This window comes from Cupressus sempervirens, chromosome 10 (assembly GCF_028749045.1).
Source record: "Cupressus sempervirens isolate cs-2001-9-10 chromosome 10, ASM2874904v1, whole genome shotgun sequence".
NCBI classification, from domain to species: Eukaryota; Viridiplantae; Streptophyta; class Pinopsida; order Cupressales; family Cupressaceae; genus Cupressus; species Cupressus sempervirens.
In genome coordinates, this window is record NC_143127.1 from 42,429,032 (window position 1) to 42,442,094 (window position 13,063).

Here is a 13,063-nt window from a genome sequence, read left to right on the forward strand (position 1 = left end):
TGAATAAATATTTCAATTGATATAATCAATTAAGAAAGTTAGTCGTTACTTTATTTTCAACTGAATATGTTATCAGTTAGAAATGGATAAATTGTTAGCAATGTATTTGTATTTTTTATTTATTTTGATCCCGATATATCAGCTGAATGTGAAACACAGTTAGATTAGAAACAGTTACTTTAATCATAGTTACATTCAGTTAATGGAAGTCATTATCATGTGAAATGGAATCAGTTACTTATTAAATCAAATTATTAGGAGATTTAAATTGGTTATGAAAATTCGTTTATTACAATCATCCTCAAACTGATGGACAAACAGAGTTAGTCAATCAGAGTTTGGGAAATCTATTACACTACATTGTGGGTGAGAAGCCTAAACAGTGGGACTTGGCATTACCCCTGGCAGAATTTTCCTATAATAGTTTTGTTAACAGATCCACTTGAAAATCTCTTTTTCAAATTGTCTATGGTCGAAACCCTCAAGGTGTTCTAGATCTTGTTTCACTTCCCTTGGGAGACAGAATTAGTGATGATGGAGTTGCCTTTGCTAAACACCTTCACCAGCTCCAACAAGATGTCAGACAAAAGTTACAAGATAGTAATGCGAGATATAAGATTTCTACAGATGGTACTCGGAGACAACAAGTATTTGTTGTAGGTGACTTGGTGATGGTTTACTTGAGGCGTGAATGGTTTCCTACAGGCACATATCATAAATTGAAGTATAAAAAGATTGGACCTTGCAAAATCATCAAAAAGATTAATGATAATGCTTATGAGGTTAGCTTACCAACAAATCTTGACATCTCCCCTGTTTTTAATGTTTCTAATTTATACATATTCCATGGAGATGTTCCAAGTGCAGATGACATCTAGGGAGTGGATTGACAACATCACCTTCCCAAGAAGAAAGAAAAGATTGCCCAAATTCTTGATAAGCAGACTACCTCCACAAGGCATAGCCAGCATAACAAATACCTAATATAGTGGGACGGGTTACCTGAAACGGAGAGTACATGGTTATTAGAGTGGACAGTAATGCAGTTAGATTCAATAAAATTGCAGCAATTCACAAACAACCACTTGCCAGAGCTACGTTTCTTTCAAGGGAAGAATGATGCATCAACTTCTGGGAGTCATAACTTTTGACTCGGATGTGGGTTTGGCTGAAATTTTATAGGCAGCTGTGTGAGGAGTTATTTGTCGAAGGAGCTCAGCACGATTTGTGGCCATTTTGACATCTTTTGGGGGGGCTGAAATATCATCTTGGCCTCCAAAATTGGATTTTTGTGTTTTTTTCCAACTTTTTAGAAAGTTGTTTTTGTAATAAATCTGAAATCATATTCTTGATTTTGTAGATTAGTTGGCAATTCATCTTGCCTTAGTTGGGGGCTTTTCTTGGGAAAAATCAGGATTCAGAGGATGGGTTTTGAAAATTACCAAAAATGGAAAAATCTATTTTCTCCGAGAATCTGCCAAATATGGAAATTTTTGAAATTGTAATAATTAGTTGTTTTCTTTCATTGTAGATGAGAGTAGTGAAAAAAATTTAATGAAGAATCTGGCATTCTGAACTTCTGTATTATGTAATTTTCTAAGCTATTGCTTTGAAGGGTTTGGGCTACATCAAAAATCTCCAAAATTCTTCTCAAAAAAGGAGTTCATTGTGCCTTCAAACCCCTTTCCGCAATTAGGAATTACTTATGCCTGCTCAAGGACTCTAGGGACACCTTGTCAGAATCAGGGGTCTACAAAGTGTTGTGGTCCTATCAAGTGCCCTACATTGGAAAAACTGGTAGATCCTTTGCCACAGGAATCAAGAAGCATAGTACTGACATCAAGCATTAAAGGGTGATCAAATCTGCTTTAACCGAGCATTCATCTTCCACCAAACATCTAATTTGTTTGGAAAAAACCCAAATTCTCGTAAAAGAGGATAATTATTACAAGAGAAAGATGGAAGCTATTGAAATATTTAATCACCCCTCCAGTCTCAATCGTGATGAAGGTTGGGCTCTCAACCTTTCTTGGTTTCTGTTATTATACCCCTTCAAGAGACTCCCTCACTCCCCCCACCCACCGCTGGTTAATCTTTGCTCCCCTTGCCTTTGCTTGTTCCGTGTTTTTCCTCTTTTCCTTGGCCTTTTTCAGCCCTCAACTTTTTTTCCCCTCTTGTTCCGCTTTTTCTCACACTAGCACCCCCCTGGTTCGTCTCTCTCCCCCTCCTACCCTCCACCCCTCTTGGCCTAGGCCTATGTTGTCTTCCCTCATTCCCGCTCATTATGTGTCCCCCCCCCCCCCCCCCACCTTTTCACCTTGTCTTTCTCTTAGCTATTGTGGTGTCTCTCTCTTGCATCTCCTCCTCGTGTTTCTTCTCGCTTCCTCTTTTGTCCCTTCCTCCTTGTGTTACACACACACACGTACTCACTTGTTTATTTATCATGTCCCTTTCTTTCATTTTTGGCATTTGTGTCTTCTCTTGATGTTTTGTTTTCATTTATTTTATTGGTCTTTGATGTTTTCTCTTTTTGTTATTCGTCTTTCTTGATTTTGGGTTCTAGTCCTTTTGTTATTTTCCCTTTCTTGTTCTAGTTTTGTGTGTATAAATACATACTCCTTACATTGCATATAGGTATATGTTTATTGTTATATATATGTATAGGCTCATAGTCTATATACCTATTCGTTATCATAATTTTTTGCATATTTTTTATGTATTTAAATAATAGATTATATACTTAAATGTTAGTTAAATTATATATATATATATATATATATATATATATATATATATATATTAGTTTGCATATATACCTAGTCAATTTCATATATATACATATATTTATGTGTGTATATTAGAACATATATGAATAGATATATACATGTTATTTAAATTCTGTATATATGTATACATTAGTATACATATATTCCTAGACATTAATCATATACATATACATTGATTTATTGATCTATATATATATAGAATTGTGTGTCTTTCCTTTATTTAATTTTTATTTTTATTTTATATTTTTTGGAGATTTATTTCTTTATCTTCTTTTTTCTTTTTCTTTTTCTTTGCTTCTCTATTTTCTTTCCTTGTTCTTTATTTTTAGCTTTTATTTCTTTAATTTTCTCTCTTGGTTTGCATGCTCCTCTCTATTCCCTCTGGTTTTATTTTTATGTAGTCTGGGTCTGCTTCCTATTATCTCTTTACATGCTCTCTCATCCTGATGATGGATCATTGACTATGGTCGAAAATGTTGATGCTAATAAACCACAACGCAATCGTATCCAAAAGCATGAATATACTATCATGGATTGTGGAAATCTGTTATCATTAGATCTTCAATATGTTAATTCAAGCATTCAATATTAATCATCATATATGCATCCATACAAATTAATATTACATACATGAGTTAGCTTATTCTTATGCGATCAATGTTGCAAAACTCGGAATCAGGATGCCAATTTTTCTCAGACTCTGGCTCATCAACAAAACACAGCAAAAACTTGGCAGACTCAGAGACTAAAATATTTCTAGTTTACAAAGAACAATATATATTGAAAAAATCAGCCAATACTCAGCTAGACTTGCTTAGTCTGGTAAAATAAGCCTTCTTTTGACCTGTTTAAACTTGAAACCAAGAGATTCAGTAAGTGTGATTACTTTTTCAAGTATCAGTTCAAGAATTTTCTTACAAACCTCAATAGCACCAGCCAACCCAGGAATTGCCTTGATGTCACCTCCAATAACCTTCAAAGTAAAGTCTAGGTTCTCCTGTAACAATTCTTGAAAAGTGAGGTTAATAAAAATTTGAATATATTTAATTTCATGACATTTATTTCCTCAAACCAATAAAAAACTGTAACTTCCTTTTTAAGCTAACCTTCTCAAGTAAAGAATAAATAAGTGCCCCAAAGCAAGGAAGTTGGTTCTCCCAAGGTTGCAAAATCAATTGGAACACACCAGTGAAACCAATATTCTTTACCTGAAAGAAACTGAACAAACCAATTATTTATTCTGTCGTTCTCAACATGACTTTCAACAACCCAAAATGGTTAATTCTGCATTCTTCAAATGCAGAAAGCATACTATCATACAAATTGATGTACTTTGGACTAAACATGTACTAAACTTTAAATGTAAATTCTAGTAACTAAATTTAGAACAGAGAGACATTTCTATTATTATTTGTGTGCGCGCAATACAGAAATTACCGAATCAAAAAATTCAATGAAGTTATGGCATACATTAGAAATAAATTCTTCAATTGATCCTTCCCAAAGAAACAGTTTATATATTTTGTATTATTGTATTTTTACTTTTTAGCATTTTAATGATAAGCAACTATACGGGAATTGTTCTTTAAAACTAAATTGTGAAGCACTCAATTAGAACTTACAATTTCACATTATTCTTGCAATCAAACATGTCAATTAGAAATTGTTTTGGGAAGGATGTTAAAAGTTATGCACCACTACTAGCTACCAACTATAAATTGTTGACAGATAACAAGTTTAGGTGAATCAACTAATAGGTGTTAAAGAATGCAAAAATACATAAATGAACAATCATTTTTGGACCTAGATCTTTTTGTGCATATAGAAAATTATAATTAGAATAAAATGATTATTATCATTCAGGGATTGGTAAATTTCCAACGTAGAGATAGTGGAGATTGCAAACAGAGTAGTCCCATTTATTTGCACAGATTCTCAAAAATTCTCTTTTTATACTAGGGAATCGGACATAATAGGGTTCACCTGGATTGGAAAAGCCACACCAAGTAAAGTTCTAATATCCAATATAATATTCTGATCACCATCCCACTGCACCTCTAGCTCCATTATAGCTCCACTATTTGTAGTCTCGACCAGTTTAACTCCTGCTTGAAAACTTCAGTCAATGTTCCACATATAACTATATCTCTTAATATGTTCAATAAGCATGCAAATTCAAAGTTCTAATACTTAAGGCATACCCTAGAATAACATTTTATTAGGAGGAACAAATTCTCCATCTTGTTTTGATGGCACATTTCACATCCTAACAAGACATTCTTTTATACTTGAATTCTATATTATGTTACGTGTTATAATCCACTTCATGACATTCTTGTAACTCTAACACAGGTGATACATATTGCATTTCTTTTCCATATTTTACTCAAGCTTTATCATGTGTGTGTATATATAAAAGCAGTTCAGTATTTCTCAATATGTTTCCAAAAATATAATGGTTTTGGGGAGTTGAGTCTCAAAACCCTATATTTTGGTTCACACTCTGAAAACTAATCATCCTGAAATATTAAACTCTTGATAGAAGCAGATAAGTTACTTTAATTTGCAATTCCTATTATTTCACCCTCATTTGTGTTATAAAAAATACAAACATGGAACAAATTTGATAAGAGAGAATTATTTTTAATCAATTCATTGATTTTAAAGTACACTATAAAAGCCATAGTCAACGATTTTGTACCCAACAGGAAACTAGCCCGAAGGAGCTAACCCTCAAAGAGTCATAAGTTCTGCATAAAGGTAACTTAATCTGTAACAACTAATAAAAAGTTTATTACACAATTCTTCCTTGGACACAAACACGGTAATAGAAAGATGAACCTGTCAAAATGTTTTCATGTTGAAATATCAAATGTCTATTGCATAATTCTTTTCTATAAGGTAAGGACTGTGGGGTTCACAACTTTATGTGATAGTCCTGATGCAATTTCTCTACGATAATTCTCATGGTGTTTACCTTTTCTCCTCAAAATAGATAATTTGAATATGCATTATTAGGTTTGATGCAAGTCGGTTTCCCCAACCACCACCATATTACAAACCATAGATCAGAAATTTGCAAACTACTCATGCAACTTGAAAGTTAACTGCAAAGCTCAAAAGCTTGCCTGCTTGCGGGTTGGTAATTCCCACAACTTTTCTAATGAGTGTTTGCAGTTACTCAGTGTGTCCAGAGGTATAGCTTGCCCATACAGTCTGCATCTTGCTTTTCTGTTTGTGAGATATTATGTACATCCATTGGCTTATCCTCCTATTCATACTAATTTAGGGTTCCATAAACTCTAAATATTCTTCTATCCTCATTCACTATCTTGTATTTCATCTCTCCATACCTTCAATGTTACATTTCCTTGTCTATTTGCCTCAAAGTGATTGAATTAGATACAAGAAGTGACTTCTGATTTTCTTGTACTGGAGATATTTCCTTTCTCGACACTTGACTTGGTAGCAGATACTATGTGCTCATTAGGATGCAAAAAAGAATCATGAACACCATTTTGTCTTCTGAATTCATTAGATAAGTTATCCTCAACAAATGATCTTTGAGATGGGCTAAGTGTAGCCTTATGATCTTCATGAATCCAAGCATTCACTTTCTCTGTGAGAGAGGATTCACATGAAGAATCACCTGCTCCTTGTGATGCTTGATGATTATCTCATGTTTTGAACTTTCTTAGGGATTCATGTTTTGCAATTATCAAACACCTTGCCCTTTCTTCCTTTTTAACCACTTCCAAGGTCTCTGATAACATTTGTTGTGAGGAGTATGGGTGAATCTCTTGATGCAACTTTTGGATCATGATCATCTATCCTTGTCCAATAACGTGTTCATGCTTTCCACTTTCCTTTCCTAGGTCCAAGTGATGACTTCTTGGACACTGTATTGCATCATTTAGCAATACATACAACTTGATACACTTACTTGGTCACATGCATGGAACATATTTCCATATCATGAGGACAGTTTGAGAATGAAACAAAAGATAAGTGCAATTATCTGAATTTTTATTTTGTATTGGTTAGAGCATGTCAACCAACTGGATGGTCCCGACAGTGTTTCTGTAGCCGACGGAATGATTGTCGTCAATGTTTTGTATTTTTGTAGCCGACGGGTAAATAGTTTGTAGCGGAAATAATGTTTTTGGCCTTCGGGAAGGTTCGGCAGATAGTATTTATATCCCGTCTGGAATAATTGTCAATGATCTTCTATTACTCATCTTATGAAGCATAATGTATGTCTGGCATATGCGAATATAATTCTGCTATTCTGTTCCATTGTCTGTATGTGTTGATTTCTTTACCAGTACGGTAAACATTTGGCGTCGTTGCCTTATGAACCTGGAAGGTGGGAGGAATGAAGATTAATGCCAAATCAGCTTAACAAGGATCGGAATAAGGTCAAGGGAAAAGATGGAATCCGTACTGCGCAAGAGAATTTAATTCTGGCACAGCAAGCCGAACGCCGACGGAGATTTCAGAAGATTGCCGATGGAAACCAGAGCGCTGAAGAATTGTTGGAGGAGAATCAGCAGCGGGTGGAATTGGTGGAAGAAGCACGGGAGGAGTTTTTGAATTTGTGTTTGCCGAGGGAAGAGAATCCAGACAGAAGAGCATCGACTCGCATGGCTCGAAGTGCCGACAGAGCAAGAGCGTGGAGTGAACTCTTCGTCCGGGATATACTTCCGCAGGGGACAACTTCAGAACACCCTTCTTCACCAAGGTTCGCAGTTGTTGAGTCTGACGGTGTCGAAGAACAGTCTGTCGGTGTGGGAGTGCAAAGCACCGGTGTGGGAGTGCAGTCCGCCAATGTGGGAGAGCAGTCCGCCGGTGTGGGAGTGCAGTCCGCCAGTGTGGGAGAGCAATCCGTTGGTGTGGGAGTGAAGTCCGCCGGTGTGGGAGTGCAATCCGCCGGTGTGGGAGTGCAGATCGTCGGTGTGGGAGACCAGTCCGCCGGTGTGGGAGTACAGACTGTGGGTGTGGGAGTGCAGACCGTCGGTGTGGGAGACCAGTCCGCCGGTGTGGGAGTACAGACTATCGGTGTGGAAGTGCAGACCGCCGGTGTGGGAGTGAAGAGCGCCAGTGTTGCAGGACTGAGCAACGCCTGTTTACAGAAACCAATTGTGATGGCGGGACCAAAAGAGAAACTGCTGAAGTTCAATGGCGATGGTACGACCGATCCCATTCGACATTGCAAAACATGTGAAACGATGTGGAAGGCAAATGGGATAACTGATGAAGATGACTAGATGAGGCAATTTCCAGCCACCCTACGAGGTGTACCAATTGATTGGTTCACTGATACAAATCCACAAAAGCTAAACAGTTGGGATAACATTAAAAAAGAGTTTCTGGCAAAATTTAAACTGTTGCGGGATGATAATGAAATTGTAGCAGAGATCTTCAATACTAAGCAGGGGAAGAACGAAACTGTCCGTGTTTACGCCAGAAAATTAAAAGACTTGATAAACAAAATGGAAAGTAAGCCGGTAGACGGATTTCAGAAAAGATGGTTCGTGGAAGGCCTATGCTCGAAGTTGCGAAGGAAAATGAAAATTGTGCCACCGTCGTCATACACGGAAGCTTATAACAGAGCATTGGACCTCGAAAGTGAGCAGAAAACAAAGAAGAAGAAGAACACTAGCTCATCTGATTATGATGACGACGAGCCTACCTGAGAAGATAGCAGCGATGATGAAGGCAGTAGCAAGAAGATCCACGCTTTACAGAAGGACATGATCCGCATGATGAAGGAGTTTAAAAACATGCAGAAGGAGCCCAAAGGCAGTGAGCTGTGGTGCACGGAGTGTAAGACCAACGGTCATACTAAAGGATCGTGTCCAAAGAACCAATTCTGTGACATTTGTCAGATCATGGGCCATTCGACAAAAGAGTGCCCCTTTAACATGAAGACAAGAGGATCTCCGCAGGTGCTTCTTACACAGGAGGCTTCCCTGTCGGGCAGTAGCGGAAATACGAATAGTGCAGGTGCCACATCTGGAGGGTACAGGAATAATAACAGAGGGCAAAATAACAACAATGCGAACAATAACAATAATAATGGGAGCCGAAGTTGAACCCAGTATGATGCAAACGGACGGCCGATTGTTCAATGCCAAGCATGTAATTTGTGGGGTCATTTTGCACGGGATTGTACAGCGGCAAACACACCGAAATTATTATGCAGCTGGTGCGGACCCAGCGATCACGAAGATTCCAAGTGTCCAAAGTCTGAAGTAAACTTGATCACTGTCGGCACGGATGTAGAGGAGGTTTTGGCAATTACACGGAGGCAAGCGGAGGAAAAGAGAAAATTGGGGGAAGCGCAGGTAGAAATTGCGAAGGCATCGTCGGTGGGGACATCTCAGTTGAAGGACATCACCGACACCTTGGCAAGGAACTTCGCAGAACAAAACATTGTACGACAGATCTTACAAATGGAGATACCGGTCAAGATAAGTGACCTCCTCCTCACAATGCCCCAGTTACAGACGGCCATTCTGAATCATACACAGTTTTCGAAAGCAATGGAGGACACAGGAAGGGACAGTAGGGAAGTGATGACAACAGACCAAATGCTGCTGACACTCACATCCGGACGGCATCCGGCGATCGTCGAGATGGGGATTTTGAGAAATGTTCTGATAGACACAATTGTCGACGGAGGGTCAAGCGTGAATGTGTTGCCGGAGGACACTTGGAAGAAATTGGAAAAGTTGACGCTGTGGCCACCTACATTCCAGTTGCTCACGGCGGACTAGCACGGGATTAAACCGTTGGGAACCTTGAGGGCGCAACCGGTAACTATTGGTACGCAACCATTTTTATTGGATTTTGTGGTCATTCCATTGAAAAAAAAAGGATATGATGCTATTCTTGGACAGACTTGGTTGATGCAAGCAAAAGTAAAACATGATTGGAAACGAAATACCCTATCAATGGAGCGCGGAGGCAAAAGATTCATAATTGACCTGCACACACAAATGGTAGGTGAGGAGGCAACATCGTCAGACTCAGAAGGTGAAGGCGATAGTGACGACGAAAAAAATGAAAATGAAGGAAAGAGGAGAATGGAACCGGATGACAAAGGAATATTGAGACTAGACAGAGGATCAAATGACGACGACCTATACTCGGTGAATGGCCTTTACCATTGGCAAATAGAAGACTACGAACTCTTTCCGAGTTGTAATATGCTAAGGGTCGACAAAGGTGAGAAAAAGGAGGAAAATGAGTGTCTGGAGGAATACAGAGAAGCAGATGATGCAAAGGAGGTTACGGCTGAAGAAGGGAAGGACATACAACACAGAGCCAGAAAAAAGAAAAATTTCACCATTCGGTACATGGTGAATGGATTGCACAGGAGGAAGAGGAAAAGAACGCATCACACCATTAAATTACTTGAAGGGTACCGACCGACAGCAAGGAAATAATCTAGATGCGCGACGATAGCAAGCACAGTGGGCAACGGAGGTGACACAGAACAGGCATAAGGCGTGGCATGACAAACTCAACAGGTTTCAGCCGGGGCAGTTGGTACTCAAGTACGACGATTGGAATGAAAGCAAACACGAAAGTTTTAAGGCAAGATGGGTTGGACCATATCAGATCCGGGAGGTCGGCAACAATCGAGTGGTAAAGTTGGGGACGTTGGACAGGCAAGAGGTACCTCACGCAATCAACGAATCCTACCGTGCCAGGAAGATGCTGTCGCCATCGCCGTCATAGAATGATCAGATGATTCCCTTGTCGTCGTTGCAGAATGGCGACGCCTGGAGGCAAAATTGAGGTGTTGTTTTTTATTTATTTTATTTTTGTCAAAAAAAAAAAAAGAAGAAAAAAAAAATTGAAAAAAAAAAAAGAAAAAAGAAAAAAAGTGAAAAAATATATATATATATAAAAGATTTTTTTTTTTTTTTTTAAAAAGAAGCAGTAAAAGTCTCGCGGGCGGATGCAGCTGTCCGTGGACTGTCCCACGGGAAGATGTTTGCGAGTAGCTCCCGCGGACTATCCCGCGGCATGTGTCCGCGGACTGTCCCACGAGTGGCTCCCACGAACATATCCTGTGGGTAGCTGTCCGCGGACTGTCCCGCAGCAGATGTCTGCGGACTGTCTCGCGGGTAGCTCCCGCGAACTATTCCGCGAAAGGTCTTCTGCAGCGTGATCTGTCTATTATCTTCCCGCAGAGTTCTTCATCGGGCGCCGGCGGAGTTGTCCGCATCTCTCAGCGGAGTCTTTTCACATTTTCCCACAGACTGCCCCACGGCTTTGCATTTTTTTCCAGGTGCGTTAGCTCTACGGTTTCTGGAGAAGCCCGGATTTAATGCAATTTGCAACAAGAAATTTCGAAGGAATAGATTGTTTGATTGTTTTCATTGCCGGAAGAATTGTTGAGCTTCTCATTGCCAAAGGAGTTGTTTCAGCGAAAGATTGTTGAAGTTTTGTTTCTCATTTGCGAAAGAGAGATTGTTGAGTCTGTGTAGAAGATGGGTGCGCGGGGTTTTCTTAAAAAAAAAAAAAAAAAACGACGACAGATTCAAGTTGTTTGGAATGAGTAGCAGATGATGCCACAAGGAAGGGGAAGCATCAGTGGTTGCCAAAAAGAGTGTAGAATCGGCAGAAAATGATAGAAATGGTGTGTTCCGTGCAGTTTTGTGTGGGTTTCGAAATGTTAATTTGGTTTTGGCGGCGAGGGGCGCTGCCCCTCAACCCCACCCTGTACTGCGATAGGGAGCGCACCTGGGGCGCTGCCCCTTGACCCCGCCAGGGGCGTTGCCCCCTAGACCCCCAGTCGTTGCGGATATCAGTCGTGGGAGTCTGACCAGTTGAGAAGAGTTGAAGTTGCTGCAAGGATGGACTTTCTGTGTACCAAAAGCACTGGGAGTACGTGTTGGCCGGGAGGCTGTCTTGGTGGATGCGTAGAGAGCTCGGGAGGAGCTAATCATCCAGTTGGAGGCAATGCAGCGACGCTTGGCTCAGGGTACTGAGGAATTGAAAACAAAGAAAGCAGCACAGGTGGCTATCAAGGTCAGCTTCATTAAGGAGGCAGTGTTGTGTTAGTAGAGGCTACAGGCATGGGATGAATGTGGAAGTGATGTGACAGAAGCGGATTTCTCTTGTTGTAGTCACTTTGATAATGTATTTTGTTTGTTAATTTGTTTCAGATATTTTGTAATTGTCGTCCGGAGATGACTTTTCTTTTTGGGGGGAATGGTGTCAGCCGACTGGATGGTCCCGGCGGTGTTTCTGTAGCCGACGAAATGATTGTCGTCGGTGTTTTGTATTTTGTAGCCGACGGGCAAATAGTTTGTAGCGGACATAATGTTTTTGGCCGACAGACTCCTTCAGGAAGGTTCGGCAGAAAGTATTTATATCCCGTCTGGAATAATTGTAAATGATCTTCTATTACTCATCTTATGAAGCATAATGTGTGTCTGGCATATGCGAATATAATTCTGCTATTCTGTTCCATTGTCTGTATGTGTTGATTTCTTTACCAGTACAGTAAACAGAGCATTTCTATGCAGGCTATGTCAAAAGGTGAGGTACAAATTTGAATTCCCAGATTCAAAGATATCATATCTTTTTAAAGGCATTCCTCTATAATCATCAATTTAGATGTCACCTATTGTCAATTTGGATTTCCTGTATAAGTTTTCATTTTCATACTCATGCATAAATGACATATAAACATCTTTTTTGGTCTTTTTGGTGGTCACAATAGGGTTGAGAGATTAAAAAAACACTTTAAAAGTCTTAAAAAAATGTTTGGAGACCAAATTCAGCCCAGCAAATTCTTTAAAATTTGCTGCAGATTCTGCCCGGGTTCCTCTGACAGAATTTGCAGCGATTTCATAGCTCTGCAAGAGAATTTGGCGAGAATCTGACAAGGACCAGACTTTGTACAGAATTGAACCAGACTTTGAGGGTTGCTGAAGAGTATCTAGTAAGTTAGATAATCAACATGTCAGGAATTGTTTATCCCTTTAATCCTCCATGATGCCCATGAACAATAGATGATTTGCAGTATCCTCAAAATCTATTAGCCTTTAATGTTATCAATCACAAATTCTCCTCTTCGATGTCATTATTCACGGTACTTGGATTTTTCCCTTTCTCGTTGACTCTTACATGTGGTCTCCACATAGTGGATTGTGTTGCTATATATGAAAACTGCATGTCAATATATGAATAATTGATGATACCAATATCACGTGTGCTGATCACATCCTAGTTGTTTCAAAGATGACCAGTAGTCA

At 39.3% G+C, this 13,063-nt stretch overlaps 1 protein-coding gene across 2 annotated transcripts in view; it reads right to left on the reverse strand.

The window, feature by feature from the left end:
- Window positions 1-13,063, reverse strand: part of LOC149532471 (synaptotagmin-5-like) — a 93,701-nt gene that overhangs the window by 65,187 nt on the left and 15,451 nt on the right. For both annotated transcript variants that reach the window (XM_089806018.1, XM_089806017.1), the window contains exons 5-7: window positions 4,770-4,891; window positions 3,893-3,994; window positions 3,709-3,783 (exon numbers count right to left, since the gene is read on the reverse strand). In XM_089806018.1, coding sequence (XP_089662144.1) covers window positions 3,709-3,783; window positions 3,893-3,994; window positions 4,770-4,891 — 299 coding nt within the window. The remainder of the gene's footprint in view (window positions 1-3,708; window positions 3,784-3,892; window positions 3,995-4,769; window positions 4,892-13,063) is intronic.